General features: G+C 40.5%; 2 protein-coding genes and 1 long non-coding RNA gene across 6 annotated transcripts in view; 1 reads left to right on the top strand and 2 right to left on the bottom strand.

The window, feature by feature from the left end:
- Positions 1–1,346, bottom strand: part of CAMKMT (calmodulin-lysine N-methyltransferase) — a 222,510-nt gene extending 221,164 nt beyond the window's left edge. For both annotated transcript variants that reach the window (XM_051614202.1, XM_051614203.1), the window contains exon 1: positions 951–1,346. In XM_051614202.1, the coding sequence (XP_051470162.1) occupies positions 951–1,049 (99 nt within the window). In that variant the 5' untranslated portion in view covers positions 1,050–1,346. The remainder of the gene's footprint in view (positions 1–950) is intronic.
- Positions 1,347–1,399: 53 nt separating this feature from the next.
- On the top strand, positions 1,400–20,219 carry PREPL (prolyl endopeptidase like). 3 transcript variants are annotated; one of them, XM_051613853.1, is made up of 14 exons: positions 1,400–2,254; positions 4,514–4,711; positions 5,068–5,134; positions 5,794–6,000; positions 7,957–8,080; positions 10,345–10,561; positions 11,158–11,343; positions 12,748–12,951; positions 13,674–13,849; positions 15,350–15,566; positions 15,757–15,906; positions 16,822–16,948; positions 18,002–18,084; positions 20,118–20,219. In XM_051613853.1, exons 1-14 carry the CDS (start codon positions 2,036–2,038, stop codon positions 20,196–20,198), a joined length of 2,256 nt encoding a protein of 751 aa, XP_051469813.1. In that variant the 5' UTR covers positions 1,400–2,035; the 3' UTR covers positions 20,199–20,219. The 3 variants fall into 3 exon arrangements, with proteins under 3 accessions (XP_051469813.1, XP_051469814.1, XP_051469812.1); XM_051613854.1 differs by having other exon boundaries at positions 4,511–4,711; positions 5,797–6,000; XM_051613852.1 differs by having other exon boundaries at positions 4,511–4,711.
- Positions 4,540–18,038, bottom strand: LOC127382363 (uncharacterized). Its single transcript, XR_007888936.1, has 5 exons — positions 17,950–18,038; positions 17,102–17,197; positions 11,504–11,548; positions 8,946–9,288; positions 4,540–4,622 (listed from the first exon to the last, which is right to left on the bottom strand). It is a non-coding gene; the product is annotated as an uncharacterized LOC127382363 (long non-coding RNA).
- Positions 20,220–20,301: the final 82 nt, after the last annotated feature.

The following is a 20,301-nucleotide window of genomic DNA, read 5'->3' as shown; positions in this document are numbered from 1 at the left end:
AAGTAAAAGGTCAGCGTTAACCTCCCCACTCTGCCCCTCAACTGCAGCCAGGTGCCCCTGCTGCCATCAGACCCACCGCCTGCCTTCTCCAGGCGTCCCTTTGCGCAAAAACTAAAGGTTTCATTTAGGGCCATAACCATCACATCCAATACAGTAACAACTAACGAAACTGTGCCATCTGTTTCATCTACCGCGGAATCCTTCCCCACTCTGCACTGCTCCTCGAGGGTCAAAAAAAGCACTCCGGGCCGGAGCCGAGGAGCTGCTGCTCTCCCGGAGCGGCTGGGTACCCCTTGCCGCTTCTTCCTGCCCTCCCTCCTCCAGACCAACGCGGGGGTCTCGCCTCAGCTCCGCATGCAAGGCGGGAGCAGGGAGGTGAAGGGTGGGCGCTGGACGGCAGCAGCCGAGATGCCCCGCTCCAGGGGCACCGCCAGACCACACAGGCAGGTCCCAGCACCAGGGCTGCAGCGGGGCTGCCCCCCTCCCGCGGACACCGCTCGTCAGACCACGGGCTGCTCTGGGGCTCTGCCGCGGGCACACTTTGGAGAGCCCTGCGAGTGTGCGTACAGATGTATTTACTATTCCTATTTTTTTATTATTTTTTTTTTTCCCCCCCAGGAAGAGGACTGCGAGCCCCAGCAGCCTGAGCCTCCGCAACCTCCCCCTCTCAGGGGTGCGGATTTCCACCGCTCGGTTTTCCTCACGCCTCCCAGCGCCAGCACGATTCCCCGCCCCCTTCCCCCCGGCACAAGCAGCCCCGCACGGCGGGGACGGGAGCGGGGAGCAGCTACCGGCCCCGCGGCCCCGCAGCCCGCGGGCGGAGGGGCAGCAGGGGACACCGCCCCGGCGCAGGGGGAGGCAGCGACGCGCTCCCCTCCGGGCTGCGCCGCCGGCCCGGCCCGCCCCGCCCCGCCACCCCAGCAGCCCCTCCGCCCGCCGGCTGCCCCTACCTGTCCCAGCAGCCGCCAGCGGGCTCTCGCCGCCCCCGCCCCGCTCGCCCCGCACCTGCCCGCGGCGGGGCGGCGCGGAGAGCCGGCAGCCTCAGCCATGCCTGGCCGGCGGGGACCTGCCGCAGCTGCCAGCGCCAGGCTAGGCCTGCAGGGGGAGGCGGGGGGCCGCCATCTTTGTTGCGGGCAAAAGCGTGTTCCGCGGCCGCCCGGGGCAGCGCTGAGGAGACGGGCTGCTGGCAGAAGGCACGCGGCTCTTTCCCGGCGCACCGGGGACCTCGGGTCGCTTGTGGCCTCTGCACCCCGGGGCGAAACTACGCGGGGAGAAGCGGGAGCGACTGCGGGTCCGCGCCCCGCTCTGCCATCACGGTGCCGGCCCGCCGCGGCCGGCTCGGCGCCCCGCCGCCATCTTGGCTGCGGGCAGGGGCGGGAGCGGGGCGGGGGCGGCTCCTGCCCCCCTGCCATCTTCTGCCGGGCCGGCCCCTCGTGTGACGGCCAGGCCTCGCACCGGCGCTGCCTGGCGCTGGCACGGCTCGGCGGCGGCGGTGAGGGCCGGGCTGGTGGGGAGCGGGGCCGGGATCGGCTTCTCCGGGCCGCGCTCGGGACGACGGGGCGGCGGCCGTGAGAGCCACGGGGCCTTCCCCCCCGTAGGGCCTCAGGCCGGGCCGCTGCCCTGTGCAGCTCTTGCTGCCCGCCAGATCATCTTCTTGAGGTAGAGCGGTCGTGTTGTCACGGCGTTCTTCCAAAGAGGGGGGAAAACTTCCAAAAGCTTCGCGGTTTTTGGTCTTTCAGCCTCGCAACGTGCACAGTTGCATCTTCCTTTCTCTTCATTGATAGTTCCGTTAAACTTCCAGCCCACGGGAAGCACGTTTTGGAGTAACGCAGGTTCATCTGCAAGCTAAGCTGTGTGTACCAGTTGTTAAGAAAATAGCTTCAGTTTTACTGTTTCTTACGTGAGTTAATGAATCAGTCTCAACTCTCTGAAAGAAAGGAAGTGTTGCCTTCAGTTTGTGTTCTGTGTATGTCACACACAGTGTAAATGATCAGCAGTTTGGGATTTTCAGAAATTTCAGGTTGAGCATCAAGAAATGAAGGTTAGGACGCCGTGTGTTGGACTGCAAAATCTTCTTCAAGGCCTTATTTTCAGTGAGAGATGCTACTCTAAGCATAACCATCTTCAAACAATATGTCTTTATAGTAAAATAAAACAAAAAAAAAGCCACATCCTGGACTGTTCAAGAAGTACGTGCACATGCAGGACTTTGCCACCTGGAAGCATCCTGCCATGGAGATTATTTTCCTGCAAGGTATGCTGTTTAAGTGTAGGCTTAATGCTAACAACCACCCTGGCACCTGTTAAGGAAGCCAGCCGTATTTTCCAAATGTTGAGGAAACACATTTCCTACAGAGTTTGAAACAGGAATAAATACTAGAATGTCAGTTATGTTCAAAGACGTACTGTTGTTCAACTTTCCTGTACTGTTTTGATGTAAAGGTGCATTTTTGTAAATTTTCCTACCATAACAATTTTTTTAAAGTTGGTATCTTCCAGAAAAGGAGTGCAGGGAGAGTTCAGCCAGCATAGAGGGCAAGTGTCCAGACTGATGACACCCGAGTTAACCACTGTGAGCTGGCTCCTTTTTCTGTGCTGACCAGTAAATAATGGTTTGCACCATATTAAATACTAAAATATTCTATTGACTTCTCATAATAGTATTCACATGTGATAAACTATACTTTAAAGTGTTCTTGGATTTATTTCTGTAAGTAAATACTGTGCAAATTAGTGGCAATGTGTCATGCACAGAGTCAGAGGATGATCTGGAGTAATTTCAGGTTTTCTGTTCCTGCTTCTAATACAGAGCTTGCTCAAGACACTATAAAGGCTTAGTGCAGTATGATAATGCAGTAAACTGATTTATCTGCATGTTGTATAAATGCTGTTTAAAAAGAGTGGTGTTTTGGTTTAGGTTGAACATGTTTTCAGATGGATGTGTAATTGTTCTAAAATTGTTTCAAGTTAACAGCACTTCTTCAAAGGTGACACAAAGATTGTTATGTCTAACCACGATGTAAACAGTTCCTAAGTTTGTGTGTGAAATATAATATATGGTTACACTGTGGCCAGCAGCTCTGTACAACGTTTCCAAATAAATGCAGTGGGAACTGTTGAAAACAAAAGGAGGGGAATTAATGAAAAAAATCATAAAGTGTGGAAATGGCCAAAATAGGCTGTAGATGCTAAAATTTTACATAGGTACAAGGGGAGATGATACACGTACATGAAAGAGACTTTAAAAATATCTAGAGACTAGGTTCAGCTCAGGAACTTCTTGAGTGACAATCGTAGAAGCCTGGGGGAGTACCTGTTGGGGAATGTAATCTGTGCTTGTCTCATTCTTCCACTTCCCTAAGTATTTGTGGCTGCTGTGCGGTTTTTGCTTGCTTCTGGTTTGGGGAATGGTGCTGCAACCATTTTTCCAGTGACTGTGGCACAGCTGACACATCCTGCAGTTTTTTTACTGTGACCAATTAGACAGTTGCTCCAGAGCTTCTCCAGAGGCTTTCACAGTTTTGACTCATGCTTCTGATCTGATCTGTTAGGCTGGAGGGACTGTTCGTCTGAACCAGTAATGAACACTCATATGCCCTAATAAATGATGTGGTTTAGGGGAGTGATTAGGGAGTTTGGTAACTGGAGCAGATAGTTTCTTCTCCATTCAAAGTCTACTCACAACATTCACAGACCAAATGACACACATTTGTGAAGACAAACCAGGAACAAACTATCAGTTTTTGATGCAAAGTGAGGATGGGGTAAAAGAATGTGTACTGCTTCTTAAGTTTAGACACACTGACATAATATGTGGAATCTTTTAAAATGCTACTTTGTGTGATCTGTGCAGTGTTAGGTACTGCAGTGTATGTTAAGCTTTGATCAAACAAGACTTTACAGCATGCAAAGAAGGGTAGCATTGTGTTAGGAATTTTAATATGTTAATAACACTTTTTGAAAAGAAGACAGCTTTGCTGGCAAAGAGGTAGCAGTAATTTGCTCATGGATTGTGGAAAACCACATCCTTAAGCTTATTCCTGATAAAATTGTTGCAGATCCCGTAGCAGTTCACTGCTTCACTTCATTCTGCACTTTGTGAATGTTTACACTAACACTTTTGATGAGCTGGCATGAGAAACTGAACAAGCTGCTAGGACTTGTAGGTATAGGGATAGAGGTGTGGGTGGCATTGTTGTCAAGGGAAGGAAATGAGAAACTACACTCTTAAGACAGGAGACAACATCTCTGAAGGAGGAAAAAACAACAGAATTTCATAAAAGTTAAATAAAAACTCATTCTAGAAAAAGAGCACACCCTGAATTTTTAAGAGGAGACATCAGTAAATTTGTCAAGTAAAGCACATTTGACAGTGCCTCCATATTAGATCAGAAAGCATTGAAAAGATGGTTTGGGGTCTGTAGCTCAGGAAATCTCAGTATTGCTTCAATATATTCATGTTGGAGTATGGAGTGCTGGTTTGTAGCCATTGTTGCCTTTCCTTTCTCAGCAGGAAGGATCAAAAATCCATTCAAAAATGACACAAAATACATCCATAATAACATCAGATCTTTTAACCAAGGATCTTCTGAAATCAGAGCAGGAAAATTGGAATGATATTTCTGCAAGATACAAAGCCATGACAAAAAGAATCAAGACAAAATTAGAAGAATTGCACAACAAGTACACACTGAATTCAGGAAGCCCAAGGGTAAGTGGCAAAAAGTACAAACATTTCTCATCCCTGAGAAAAAGCAAATAAAGATACAATAATCATCTGACTTTTTGATAAAAAATACAAGACACTGGAAGTTACACGAGCAATTGAAGTTAATCTGAGCCTTTTGTTAAATTCAGAGCAGGTATGGGTAGCTAACGTACCCTAACTCTGAAAGCACCTTTCCAATGCCTGCAATATTTCTTTAGTATCGAATGTATGTCCTATATTCTGCCATTTGTGTATGTTACAGTTGTGTTCTGCAGAACAATGATTGAATATAAGGATTCTAAGGAAATAGTCTAACTGAATATGTTGGACTTGAAATATGTTTGTTTTGTATTGAACAGATCACGGTTGGAGAGAATGTGTACTTTGAAGAGAATGGCTGCATCTTTCTTTCAAAAGCAGATGATGGTAAGGGATTTTCTTCCTAAGGTGGTACAATGGCTATAATGTTATACATGTATCGCTTAGTGTACTTTTCTTATATTAAACCTTAACTGCTCTGTTTCTTAAAATACCTAAACTAGAAATACTTTTATAAAATTCTTTACTGATCGATTCTAGAATCCTGAATCTCAAAAGGCAAGGTGAAGGGAGTTAGGGGCTATTATATTGATATTAAGGCAAGTTTCTGGACGGGAAAGAGAGAAGTCATTTCTTCTCAGAGCCCTAACAACATTTTGAGAAAGGAACGGCATATTAATGATTTTTATATCTGAGGGGATGGGGGAAAAATTACTAATTGTATTTAGTAAAAACAACTGTGCTTTAGGTATCCAAACTTTAAAATATAACACATTTACAAGAAGCCAAGATCTACACTTGTGAATATTTTTAATAACCTCTACAATACTTTTTTTTTTTCCTGGAACTGTGATTTTTTGAATTTATTTTACAAAGTGCATTTGCAAATACCTCATGAGTCAAATACTTGGTGTTAATAAATTCCAGTAGTGTGCTTGTGCATACCGCAAGCAGACTTGTTAAATACAGGCATTAACAGCAACTGTTCATTATGATAGGGCCTTAATTACATTATTTTCTTGCTATCTCTTTTTTTTTGTATGTAGTAGATGAAGCAAATGTTGACATTTTATTCAGTACTGAAGATCTTGGCTTTTCTGATGCCTTCATTCAACGGATCAGAATCTCTCCAGATCAGAGATACATGGCCATCAGCTTAAAAAGTGAAAATTCTGAAGAGGCAACCTGCGTTATTATGAAACTTGGTGATTTTCCTGTGGTGAAAAAAGTAATTTCAAATGTATTTAGTTTTGGTAAGTTGATTATAAATGTGCTGTGGATCACACCTGCTTTCAGCACAACATTTTTGTAAGTCTACAAGTAATAGTAAGATATTTTTTAAAAAGGAAGCAACATTTTTAGATTCAATCCTTATAGCTGTTGAATTTATTTCTCCCACACTGCACAATTGCAAGTTATCTCATGTGGGTGAAAAGCGACTGCTTTTATGATACAAGTTCTTGTTCATTGTAAAAGCAAACATTTATACATGTTTGAACAGTCACACGTCTTTATTTAATTCAATACACTTCTTCAAAAATATACTGACATAACTATTTGCAATATAAAGATCTTTTTGAGAAATGTTGTAGTTATTAAACCCTTACAGCTACAACTGTAGTCACTGATAGCTGTAGGCACATTGCTTCACTGAAAAATGTGCAGGTGCTGCCTAACTATTAAGCATTGGCTGGAACTTCAGCTGGACTCTAGGATGTGGGTCACCATTCACAGCCCAAAGAGGCCTTAAGTCAATTCTTTTATAATAGATTACAGAGCTTTACGCTGCTGTTAAAATAAGCAGAGGTAAACTGAAGTGAATGGGAAGTCTTTTTTTTGTGTGGTATGTTAAAGAATCTAGCAAAAGGAGTGCAATAGTGTGTATACAAGTTCCACATCTTTTATTTTGGATTATATTTTTAGCTATCATCAAGTATATATATAGTACAGTAAGGAATTTGCCTGGGCAGGGCATGAATTTAAAACTGTAGGTAAAACTTTCTAGTTCCAGAAATGAAGAGTAGCAGGAATTTAACTAAGTGTTTGCAAAACTGAAGTTTATAATGCCTGTTGAAACCAGGCCTGAAAATTTATCAGTGACATTTTTCACTGTAGTCGATTTGAATAGCTCTCTAGGTTTCTCTGGAGAATCAGTACATTTGAAAAAAACAGATCCCCATTGCCTCCATAGGTGTGACAGATTATGGCAGATAATAGAGTACAAAAAATTACTATTGGAATGGTAGAAATTACACCCATTTTGTAAACCTACTCAAGTGTAAGTGAGGTACAGAGGTATCACAAAATACAGCGGTATCTCGATCTGAGGAAAAAAAATAAATGTTATGACTGCTTGCAAAGTGGATGCTTGTATAGCATGGTCAGCAATAGCAGGCAGACAAATGAAAGGTCTTGAATATTTAGATCTTCATAGTGAACCCTCAGCCAACTGTGCATTTTAAAGCCACATTGCTGTGCAGATAGCAAATTGTTTGCATTTCTTCAGTGTGGTACTTCCTTGAGTTTTGCACTGAAAATCAGTATTTATGCATAAGACAGCATACAGTAGTTTTTTTAAGTGTCTATATTAAACATCATTCTGGTGGCTGTTAGAGCAGCAGAGATAGCAGCAATTTGGCTGGGTCAGTCAGATTACTAAACTTCAGAATAGCAAAGTTTCTCTATTTATACATTTCTAATGTTGGTTAACACATACACAAGCACAGAAAACTGAAGAACTTAGATCTCAGCAGTACCCATGGGACACATGCATCATCTCTTTTCTCTAAATGGTTTGCATGCAGTCACATGCAGTGGTGCAGCACTCATTATTATCTTGCTGACTCCATTTAAGCCTCTGTTTCTCTGCTTAGTTTTAAACAGCCACACATACTCTTATTTTCCTCTTGCCTCCAGAACTCTCACAGGGTCAAGAGCTTCCTCTTCCTGACCCTTGTCCTCTGCCCTTTTTTCTTCCTTTTTTCTTTCTTTTTTAATATATTATGAGATCCTTGTTCTGTGGGATTCAGGGAAAACTGGAAAAATCTTTTTGTGGCTTACCCCAGCCTCTGGGATGTAGAAATGCTGTCCTCAGTCCCATTTTCAGCATTGGGACCAGTGTTTATGGAGCTCCATTTTTTACCAGTAATAATATATACTTTACATATATAGACTGTTCCAACTTTGATATGTGTTTGTCTTTTTTCCAGAATGGGCTACAAATGATGTTCTGTATTACACAAGTCAGAAGAATCTTAAATGCCAGAATGTGTTTATGACCACTTTCGCTAATCAGAAACATACTAAGTTAGTTTATACAGAACAAGATGCAAGGTAATACTAAAATATAACAAGTCCTTTACATACATAAAGTATTTTATGTATAAAATGTAACTGGTTTGGAAAACAAATTCTTCCGTATCATATTTCAAATGGTAAAAGGCATTTTTTTAGATTTTTTCTGCTGTCAGTAGTGCCTTATGCAGTCTCAGAATGTTCTCTGTTCCCCTCTTGATATGTGATCAACAGAGATTTAACTTTCCTCTCTTACCTCACGAGTTCAGCTGAGTTTATAAATGTCAAGGTCAGTCTCAGGTCAGGGTGTCCTTTAATAAATGTGTGACAGTTTCATACAGGGTAAATCAGACTGTGGATTTCATTTTGTTTTCTCTGCTATTGATGTCTGATACATCTTTTTAAAAACATAGAAGTTCAGGCTAATCCTTGCTCTGGGTAATGGATGAGCAAAATCATTATAGCATTCCCAGAGACAGAACTATTGTTGACTGAATACCCTCTCAATAACCTTTCTTTAAGGAGCAGTTTCAGAAGACAAGAAAGCTCTTGCTGAATTGAGTGCAGAACTAGTTTTTCAGCCATGAAACGTGGTAGATTTCTACAGCATTCCATAAATGTTTGTGATTGTTCCTAATTCAACTTACATATTCAGTAAAGAAATTTCAATTATACTTTCATCTAAAAAAACCCAAAAAAAATCAGCAGTTGAGATGGAGAAAATAAGATCCTTTTGTTCAAGCTGCATTTGATGCATGCTTTTGGACAATCAAGTTGCACTGACCTGACACTTCCCCACAGGGAAACTGTTGGCATAATTCTGAAGGTCATGGTCATTACAGTAAATCTACTAGAAACTTACTCGAAAGGTTCATATGCTATTGCAGCTCATAACTGAACTCACTTGTTCATTGGAGATGGCAAGACATTCTTTTGTGTTGGCATTGAGCTGCTCTGTTCTACATCTCACCAGCTCTTCTAGGTGCAATCCATTTTTCTTGGTTTAGAAGCTGAAAATTTCTTGGCTTTCTTAAAAAAAAATAGCTACAAGGACAAAAAAGTAGTATCGGTGCTAGAGTCCTTGAGAAGAAGAAGAATAACCTGCATTTCAGCTTGACTGTCTTAAAGGTAAGGTCAGCAGAGATGAACTGTTGGAATCTTTACTGAAAGCAGTGCCATGCTCTTGCCAAATTTGTGTGCATTAGAGAGGCAGGAGGCTGATTCATTTCACAGCTGTGCCCGTCCTCCTAAAGATGTCAAGAGGGTGCAATTAGAAAAAACAACAGTACCAAAAACAATTATAGTTCCTCCACCTGCAAATGATTAAAGACACTGAAAATGCTATCTAAAGCATCTTTTCCTTCACCAGTCAAATCTTTTGAAGTCTCGAGGGATCACTATCACAGTCATGTATCTGAACTGTATAATGCAGATTACAGCAGTCAACCCTGCAGTTTCTTGATCAAATCTTCTGGATCTTTGGTTGGACATTGTTTTGCTTTTAGAGACATCCAGTCTTAAAGATTCAAAATGGCAAAGAAACTGGTATGTCCCAAGATGTGACATTCCAGTTAATTAGGATAACTCATTGGAAATTTCAATTTCAGCCTGAACATGTCTAATATTAGCATCCAGCCACTGATTAACATTCTGGGGTTTTTTTCTAGATTTTAGAAGCAGTCAAAACCAGTAGATAGTTCCTAGATTCTTAAATAGTTCCAAAACCAGTTCCTACTTTCCAGCTTTATTACTTCAACAGCATCTTGTCTCACAGAGGCCTCTGTACTATGTTTTTTAAGTCTTTTTATGTCTTACTTGCTTCAGACAAAGTTAGGTCAGTAACACTTAGGCTTTTTATCAATTTATCTTTAATTCCTGCTTTCCTTTTTTTATTGGTGTTCCCACATAATGTCCAATTTTAATTTAATTATCTGTTAACTGCTGGTTTTTTTTAATAGGGTTTCAAGATCCATAAGAAGTTCCACATTTTGCCTGAATTTTTAAGCCTGTATATCTCAATGAGCCTCCAGTATCCGTAATGCAAAAACCTGGATTTGGTTGGGCAACAATCTTTTCTTGCAGATTTCAGGTTCCACACACATGGGATTGTGGGGTTTTGAATCCCAGAGTAAATGCTGCAGGAGTGGGTTTGGCAACCAGTTAGTCTGGAAATACTGCAGCCTCCTTATAGGCATGCTGCTTCTTACCTTGCAGATGGCAGCCCATGATTCTGAAACAACCAATGTGTTGTTTTTTTTAATACTAATCAATGTTAAACCATTTTTTTTAATTATTCCTTACAGATTCTTTGTGGACATATGTTGCACAAAAGATAGACGTTTTCTCACTATCAACAGCAACAGCAAGACAACATCAGAAGTGTGGCTGGTTGACTGTAGACATCCTTTTAAGTTACCCACCCTTGTGCAAGCAAGAACAAAAGGGGTCATTTATCACGTTGAACACAGAAATGATGAGTTATATATTCTTACTACGTATGGAGAGCCTGCAGAATATAAGGTAATTAGAATTTCTTTAAAGATTCATAGGATTCATTCAGATACCTGTTGCAGATCATGTAGAATAGTAGGGCTGACTTTTAATTCTGTGCTTCATTCCTTACTGAAATAATGTAAGAGACTTAAACAGAGAGCTACATGGATTGAAAGACTGAGAGTAGTACATGGAGTCTTGCCTGTTATGTGCCAATTTGATCCCAACTCCTTTGGCAAGGTCAGGAAATGAGTATGCTTCAGCAGTCATTTCCCCATACTTGAAATTTAAATGGTGATCTCAGTCTGCATAACCAAACCACCTACCTTTCTCTTGGACACACTGAAAGCACTTACTTCATGAAAAATCATCTTTAGATTAGTCTATGAGAATTGAATTTACTTTTCCAAATGTTACTGAATAGTTCTTCCATTTTGCCCATGCAAAGGGAGTTTGAAAACCTCAAGTTCTAGCAGGCGAAACCCTCCAATACAAACTAGTATTTTTATTGCAATAAAAATGTTTCATGAGATCACCTCTGTGTTTGAACATCTTATTTGTAACATTTAACATCCTAGTAATGTAACATCCTAGTAATGCAAAGTTGTTTTTTGTTGTTACAGTTGATGAAGGCACCAGTAGCTTCCAGTGGCATAGAGAACTGGCAGTTATTTTATGCACTGGAAGAGAAAACCAAGCTAGTAGACTTGGAGATGTTCGGTGATCACTGTATTATGTTCCTGAAGAATGCTGGTCATCTTTACTTAAATGTGATTTCTTTTGTTTCGCACTCAGTTCAGTCTATAAAGGTATGTTTCGGCTTGGCTTAAGCAACATAATATTTTCTCCATCACTATTTCATTTTTTTTTAGCATAGCACTCTAATGAAAGCAATTAAAAATTCCAAGAGCAGCAGCAGTTTGGAAACTATAATACTGCCAAGTTTGTCATTATGATGAATTGTATTACCTGTGGCTGTTCTTCAGGATTTCAGGTGGTGGCTTATTGTAGCACCTGGGAAATTAAGAGAGAAGCTATCCTATAAGGCAGTTCTTTCTTCAATTTACTGCCATCAAGCTCTTTACAATACAGCTGATTGCTAATGTAAAATAGGACTTGAGTCCTTAAACACTCAGTTTTACTGGGCCTATTTTTGGTTACACTTACCAGTGTAAGCAAGGAAATAAGCCTCCCACAGAAGATTAGAACATACAGATGACAAATATGGACACTGCAGTACAATTTGTGCAAAATATGTCTTCCCTTCTCTAGTTGTTGCTGGATACATGTGGATTAAAACCAGGGTGGCTCAATTAAAAATCATGATTTCTGGAGACCATTCAGATGAAATAATTAATTGATTTATTTGCCTGAAAAATAACAATATGAAGAACTCACAAGTTTATTGTGACAAGCTACCAATGCTGCTTTCTATGAAACTGCTACAGAAAAAGGTTTTCCAAGTACACTATATGGTCTCTGAAACCCTTCATTTTTTTAAAAAGGGTCTTAGCTTATTTATTCAGAAAGGGTCAGCAGTTACCCTGGAGAACTTGGACTTCTGCTGCAATTTCAGAAGTCTCTAGCAGCTTAGCCCAAGTAAGCAGTGGCCTGGCAGAGGGTTTGACTGTGTCCCTGCTGGTCTCAAAGAATGACTCTTGATTTCTTTTATTCTTAGCAGAGTTAAAAGTCTTAAATATAATAGCAGTAAGTGTCTGAGGGTGAATGTGCCAGGAAAGGGTTTTGTTCTTCACAATGGCTGGCACTAGGAACCAAGTCAAAAAGCAGGGGTTTTCAGTGGCTTAGCATTACTAAGCTAACTCACAGCAAAAGCATAACAACTGACATGGACTTGGCTGTATAACATGTTGAAATAGGACTGGAAATCAGAGGGGAAATAGGATCTAAAAAACCAAAACCAATGCAGAATCATTTCAAAGAACGTATTAATTTAAAAAAATATAAACCTCTGCACTAACGACCATTTTAAACTGAATTTGGATTTTTCTTTTTTATTTCACTGTTGAACTTTAACCAGTGGCCTTAAGGGAAAAGTTTGTCAAAGTCTTTCACTTTTTTACTGTTTCATTACTGAATGTAAAAGAAATACAGATTGTGCTATGTACAAACTGAAGATAATTACCCTGACATTCTCTAGGCAAAATTTACAGAAGCCACGTCAGGGTCTCACTTCAAATGCTGTGTTTTCTCAGCTACCTACGTGGGCCTGTGAATTTGAATTGGAATCTCATCCTGAACCTACCACCAGCACTTGCTATTTTCAGCTCACCTCACCAGTACACCCCCCTAAGCGTTTTGCATATTCATTTAAAGAAAATAATCTCATTGAACAAGCTGTGCAAGAGGTACCAATTATTACGAATTGTCACACTACACGTTTACTAGCTAAAAGCAAGGTAAGATTTTTCAGTCCTTTTCCCATTCCCTTTATTCTTCCCTTCCTCTCCACCCATTTAAAGAAAATGCATTTGGCAGGGAATACAGATTAAAAAATGTAAAGAGCAGCTGGTGCTATAGTTACTAAACAGTGGGTGTTTTCTTCGGTGCTACAGAGAAGAACAAGAAAGAGTCGTGATAAGATTTTTTTTCCCATTGCCCTGGGTACGCTACAGGAGATAACAGTACATGACGAGTCAAGAATCTCAGTATAGTGTAACTCAGAATTGCTAGTTGAGGCATCTATGCTCCGTGATAAATGAAAGAACACCCCACAACCAGCTGCACAGTGTAGATCAAGGCTCTTGAAAGTTTTAACAGACTGAGTTTAAAAAATAGGAGATGTTAATAAAGAGTTTGTGCTGCAGCAAGTGGTAAACAATTTTGTTAATAATAGATATTCTTGGTGTTAAAGCAGGAAGGAAAACTTGGGTGTTCTGGTAGTTTAAAAACTCCTCAGGTGTTGCACTTAACTGAATTTTACACTCTGCATCCATAAGCCTACACAGCAGAGGTTGAGTCTCTTGCTTTATTTTTCAAGAGTGCTTTGTACATTCTAAGTGAAAAAAAATTACTGTAATCAAAAAAACACATTTTAAAATAAATAATTGAAGTTTTCATTGCCATGTGTCATTGAGATTTCTAAAATGTCCTTTATTGTAAAATACTCCTTCATTTCCAGGATGAAACTTTGGTGCCAATTACAGTTTTTCATAATATGAATTCTAAAGAGCTACACGGGAAACCACTTCTAGTTCATGTATATGGAGCTTATGGCATAGATTTGAACATGAGCTTCAGAGAAGAGAAGCTGCTGTTAATTGAAGAGGGTTGGATATTAGCATATTGCCATGTTAGGTAAGTCAAATACAAAATGGAAGTAAGGTTTCAATCTGGGGCAAACAGGTATTTTTTGATATGTGATTGAAGGGGTACAAAAAGAATTTTTTCATGTAGCTATACCTAATTCTTCATGCTTTTCATTTCCATCTCTTTTTAGATATATTTTTTTAAGTCATTTTTAACTAAAAAATACATTTACCTCAGGGGAATAAAACATTACACTTTCAAGACCACATACTGCATTTACATTTCTTAAATCAACAGGATGTTTGTATGCAGCTTTTAATCTTCTCAAGTCTCATTACTTCTTGTGGCATCTTTACTCAAGACAAATGTTGATAACATGTTCAAAGTGCAGTCATGTGCTTCCTCCTCCTCTTTCTGAGGCCATTGTGTACTAATGGTCTGTCTGCATCTTCTGAAAGCCATTTGCCTTCTACAGCAACAACTGAGCATTTAGCCTTCATCTCGTTCTTTCATTGGCTAAACCCTCCTTCTCCAGTTTAGCTACAAATCTGTTTTTATAAAACCACTGTGTACAATAGGCTTCACGTTTTCATTGAGATAAGAGTTCAGTAGGTAAGGAAGGTAACAAAAGAACCACTTTAGGCAGGGGAAGGAAAGGGGAGAATGAGCAATTGTTTGAAACACCAGTTCCAAAACAAATTCAGCATACAAATATATTCAATCTGCTAATGCAGTAGTAAGCATTGTGCTGTTCTTCCTCCCACCCCTCTAAGTATCTTAAGATGCAAGCCAGTGCTGGGTGAAGAATCCATCTTCATCAAAGATGAGGAATTTTGGCAGTCTCATCAGTTAATTTTAAACTCAAATATTAAATAAGGAAACATCAGGTGGCTGAAAACTAAAATTGTAGTTGCATGAAAAGGAATATAAATTGATTTTTAATTTCTGTGATTATTACAATATGTCACATTTCATGTAGTATTTAAAATGCTGAAACTACAAAAAAAAAAACCACCAACAAACCACTTTCTAACAATCACATAATTTAAGTTACACAGAAGACATCCTGACAGTCTCAGTGTGGTACTGAAATACACTATTTTAATCTTTTTAACAAATGCTAGTGTTAGTGAGAAGTATTGAAAATGTTTTAGTTCTCTTTTTAATAGTTTCCTCTATAAAAAGTAGTTTTAATAGTTTCCTCTATAAAAGTAATGTCCTATTTTGTATTGCCTGCAATGACAGTGTCATTTCCTAAAGTGGTGCTTTTCCTGTGAGTTCCAGGACACAAGCATACCAGGCACAGGGTGCCCTTCTGCAGGTAGGAGTTTCATCACTCACCATGCACGATTTTTTTGTTGTGTATTTAAAATATATATTGTGTATTTTAGCCATAAGGGACAAGAATAATTAGAAGAAAAGTTACTTGGAAAGTCAGATGGTGGTTTTGCAATTCTGTGTCTGCTGCTGTCCTTTCATTATCTGAATGAAGCTTTGCCATTCAGTGTTTTCTGAAGAGACTCCAACTTGAATTGCTTTACATTTCAGGGGTGGAGGAGAGCTAGGCCTTCGCTGGCACAGAGATGGATGTCAGCATAATAAACTCAAAGGTCTCCATGACCTTAGGGCTTGCATCTCACTGCTGCACGAAGTAGGATTTTCTCAGCCAAAACACACAGCACTGGCAGCTGCCAGTGCAGGAGGAGTTCTTGCAGGAGCCCTGTGCAACACTGACCCAGAACTTATCAGAGCCATGGTTTTACAGGTGAGGTGCTGCAGACCTTTTACAGATTTTGACATTAAACTGTATTTTCTGTTTTGTTCTACCAGTTTCAGAATTGGAAACATTCCAATTCAGGTTTCACTTTCCTCATTTGTTTGAGAAAACCTTGACCTAGGCATTTAAGGTTCTGTGTCCTAATTGCAACTTTTTTTTTTTATAAATAACTTCAAAGGCTCCTTTTGTAGATGTTCTAAACACAATGATGCAAACTCATCTCCCCCTGACAATTGAAGAACAGGAAGAATGGGGAAATCCATTAGCAGATGAAAAATGTCTGAAGTATATCAAAAGCTACTGTCCATACCAGAATATTAAGACCCAGGTAAAACTCTGCTCTCTGTGTGGAATACTACAGTAATAAAGTGTAGCAGTTTATAAGAAAACAAAAACAGATAACTGAAATTTAAGGAAAAAAGTAGTTTATTTTACCTTTTCAGTACTTTAAATCTCAGTATTTTAGAATTGTGTTAGCTGCTGCTTTGTGTTAAAATGAATCAATGCAAACTATTTCAGTAATAATCTTAGTAATATTTGGAGTCATAAGTGACTACTGAAATTAACCAAACACATTCTTGGAAATAATCAATAGATTTCAAAAACTGTTTTTGTGGTAGGACTGCCAGGAAGCAATGGATTATTCTATTGCATAACAAACCTCAACATGTAAAATATCTTCTCCTTTTTTTGGGGGTTTCTGTTGTTCTGGGTTTTGCAGTTTGTCACAGGAGGAAGGAGGTATTTTTCACCAATTAAACACCTTTTCAGAGGCAAACAATTAAATGGGAAAGAGTTGTAACTTTGACATTTGAAGTTATGTGATAGCTGTGTTGCATAGCTTCATCAGGTAAAATCCTACTATATAGAACCGGTTACTTTTATGTATGGAAAGATTGCAAAAGTAAACCTGCTATTCCAAGGAGATCCATTACATGATTATTACCCCCCTTTTTTTGTAATCATCAGCTAGCAGACACGTGTCAGACCTTTGCCAGCAGGGAAAGGATGCTTTTCATTACCTTTGGCAAGCAAATGATCCTCTAATATGAAGTCATTTTTCAGACCAAAATACTTTTGCAGTTAGAGAGATGCAAGTCTGTAAGAGCAGGTAATTATGCAACAGATGTCCTTTTAGATAAACTGTAACAAGCAGTACAGTCAGATAAAAAGAGAAGAATTTGTAACTTTGAGAAAAATCAAGTTGTCAGGTCTTTAACTAGTTTTGTTTTTTAAATCTCAGTGTTATCCTTCAGTTTTTATCACGGCGTATGAAAATGATCAGCGGATACCGCTAACAGGAGTTTTGCGGTATGTTCAGAAATTTAGGAAGGCTGCACTGGATCACGCCAGCAGAACAAGTCAGAAAGGTAAAAGAATAAGAATATTACAGATACATTGAGTGAACTAAACCAGAATATTAGTAGTCATATAAATAAACACCACAGAGGTTGACCCCTCCTTAAATGCATTCATTTGTATGATACAATCCACTGTCTAAAGCTCTGAAGTAATTTAGGTACCTGCAAAGATGAGGTGTGCAGTCATAAACCTCAACTTCTAAGATGCACTCTCCAGAGTCTTGAAAGGGACCAGGTATCACTGCATTGTAGATCTGCCTGAAAAGAGTTAAACCCATATGTGTGAAATACTAATAGCAACAAACCACAGCAGGCTCAGGAAACCCTCTGAGGTGAAAAAAAAATAGAGACTGGGAGCATATGAGCTGGGCTTGCTACTTTCTAGGCCCCAGCACATGGCAACTGTTGGACAGGGCTAGCCCAGCAACTGAGACAGTCAGACTGCAGTTCTCAACAACACACGGATACAGATCTTATTTTTGCTGCTCTATAAAAACTACCTTTCCCAGTTTGCTAAAACTGCAGGTGCTAGTCCCAAGTTAGAATGGCAACGGTGTCTGCCAAAGCATAAATACCTTCATACCTGAAACTTAACACTAGCTTTGGCACTGTTTCCAGTAAAAGGTACATTCAAGCCTTTTTATTTTCTAGTACCGTCTAATCTGGGAGAGGCTTTTACCATCAGTACCAAAATAGACCATGAAGTAGCTTTTCTAAATTTCATTATGCTGCTTCTCTGCTAGCAGCACAACTGCAGTGGCTGAGAAAGAACAGCAGAACCTGCAATTGCTGTTCCGAGCTTTGCTCAGAAAGAAAAAAGCCTGTTTTTCCAAAAGGACTCAGAGAACAAACACCCTAACTTTATAAACATGTATTTCATAGAAATACAAGTAGTTCATCCAGCAAGCCCCTGTATTGTTCTTTTTTTTTTTTTCTCTTAAAGCATAACAAAAATTGTTAGGACAAAAGGTAGAATTACCTAGCCCTAAACAACTCTTGTCCCCACTTACCTTTTTCCCTTGTTCATTCAATGTTGAGTGATCAGTAGCTTCATTGTTCCAGGAAATTGGATCCCTAATATCATCTTAGACGTCCAGGCAACTGGCAATCATTGTGATTCATCTTGGGAGGATTCACTCAATGAGGTACGTTTCCTTTATTGCACCCACCTATAATATGTTGCAGGGAGGTGTCCCCTCTACTGATACCACAGCCTCAGTAGTTCATGCAGCCATTGACATCTTTGTCAGTGACATGGACAGTGGAATTGAGTGCACCCTCAGCAGGTTTGCTGATAACATCAAGCTGTGTGCTGTGGCCAACACACTAGAGGGAAGGGACACTAGCCAGAGGGACCTTGACAGGCTTGAGAGGCGGGCCATGCCAACCTTACGAAGTTTCGCAAGCCCAAGTGCAAGGTCCTGCACATGGGTCAGGAGAATGCCAAGCAAAATTACAAGCTGAATGGAGAATGGATTGAGAGCAGTCCTGCAGAGAAGGATTTGGGGATGTTGGTTAATAAATTTTACATGAGCCAGCAATGTGCACTTGCAGCTGAGAAAGCCAACCATATCCTGGGCTTCATCAAAAGAAGCATGGCCAGCAGGTCAAGGGGGAGGAGTCTCCCCCTCTACTCACCTCTTGTGAGACCCCACCTAGAGTACTGTTTACAGTTCTGGAGCCCCCAACACAAGGAGGACATAGAGCTGTTAGGAGTGAGTCCAGAGGAGGGCCACTGAGATGATCAGAGGGCTGGAGCACCTCTCCTATGAAGACAGGCTGAGAGAGTTGAGATTCAGCCTGGAGAAGAAAAGGCTCCCAGAAGACATTATAGCAGTCTTCCAGTATCTGAAGGAGCCTACAGGAAAGCTGGGGATGGACTTCTTACAAGGTCTTGCAGCAAGAGGACAAGATGGAACAGTTTTAAGCTGGAAGAGGGTATACTTACATATTAGAACAAAACTCTTGACTGTGAGAGTGGTGAGACGTGAGCTGGTTGCCCAGGGAAGCTGTGGATGCCCTGTCCCTGGAAGTGTTCAAGGCCAGGCTGGATGGGGCTTTGAGCAACCTGGTCTAAGGGCAGCTGTCCCTGCCCATGCAGGGGAGTTGGAACTAGATAATCTTTAAGGTCCATGCCAACCCAAACCATTCTGTGATTCTGTGATCGAATGTTTGAAGTATTAAAAGGAAAAAAACCACAACAAAACCAAAGCCAAACCTGCTGGAATTAAGGTTGTTGTTGCAACCTTTTATACATATTGCAAGAGCAACTGCTGGGTTTTTTACATATATAATTATTTATATCTTGATACATACATTTATACATACATATATGTATGCACAGGAAGTTCCACCTCAACATGAGGAAAACCTTCTTTACTGTGAGAGTGACAGAGCACTGGAACAGGCTGCCCAGAGAGGTTGTGGAGTCTCCTTCTCTGGAGACTTTCAAGACCTGTCTGGATGCCTTCCTGAGTGATCTGCCCTAGTTTTTTTTGGTCCTGTTCTGGCAGGGGGGTTAGACTCCCTTCCAGCCCCTAACATTCTGTTATTTTTTTTATATATATATATGAAAGTGCCAGAGTATTGAACCTCCTCCTTATGTCTTAAGCCTCAAAATTGTTTTAAATTCCCCCTGTAAAGTGCTGAGCTTCGAATGAAAGGCTTTAAGTTGTGCAAGACACAGTTCCAGCAGAAAAAGTCTTGCACTGTAGACTATGAAGTGCTTAAAATTGTCATCCTGGCTATTTACTTCCATCTTCCTCATGAGTAAAACATGCATGAGGGCTTTGATCCTCGCATTTTGAAGTACATGATCTGTACTATCAAAGGACTCTACTACAATTAGGTTTCAACATTTTGCACTTTCTAAAAGGGCGCATGCAAAAAGCAGCCTACTGCCAAGGCCTGCCATCTTGTTACTGATGTTTCAGACTATCCCAGTTGGATACAAATATTATTGCTGTTAATTTTAACAAACCCTAGCAACTATTACTTGATTGTTGTGGATGTTATTCCCAAAATTAATTACTTCAGGGAAAGCCTTATTCTGTCTTAGGGCGAGGTGTTGCTTAGCATTAGCATGAGAACGGAAGGTTAGAAGAGCTGTGCAAGAACCTGAAGGTTTATCATACAAAGATATTTTTTATTTTGTAATTATGTATTTTCATTGTTTTAGGTTGCAAGACACCTTGCTTTTCTGAACAAAGAGCTCGAGGAGGCATGCCATCTCCAACATCGTAACAAATCCTGCAAATAGCTAATAAACATATTGACCATCTGAAGGACTTTGGGTCAGATTTTTATTTATATGAAAAGCAAATACCTTCTTCAGAGGATCTGCCCTCTTGGATCCCTGCTTT

This window comes from Apus apus, chromosome 3 (genome assembly GCF_020740795.1).
Source record: "Apus apus isolate bApuApu2 chromosome 3, bApuApu2.pri.cur, whole genome shotgun sequence".
In the NCBI taxonomy this organism is placed as follows: domain Eukaryota; kingdom Metazoa; phylum Chordata; class Aves; order Apodiformes; family Apodidae; genus Apus; species Apus apus.
This window is presented reverse-complemented; position numbering and strand designations above follow the sequence as displayed.

Excerpts from the sequence above, each read along its gene's own strand:
- PREPL (XM_051613852.1), top strand. The coding sequence starts at position 2,036 with ATGAAGGTTAGGACGCCGTGTGTTGGACTGCAAAATCTTCTTCAAGGC. Across the intron at positions 6,001-7,956 it reads TTCAAATGTATTTAGTTTTG|AATGGGCTACAAATGATGTT; the intron begins GTAAGTTGATTA and ends TCTTTTTTCCAG. Across the intron at positions 15,907-16,821 it reads ACCAGAATATTAAGACCCAG|TGTTATCCTTCAGTTTTTAT; the intron begins GTAAAACTCTGC and ends TTTAAATCTCAG.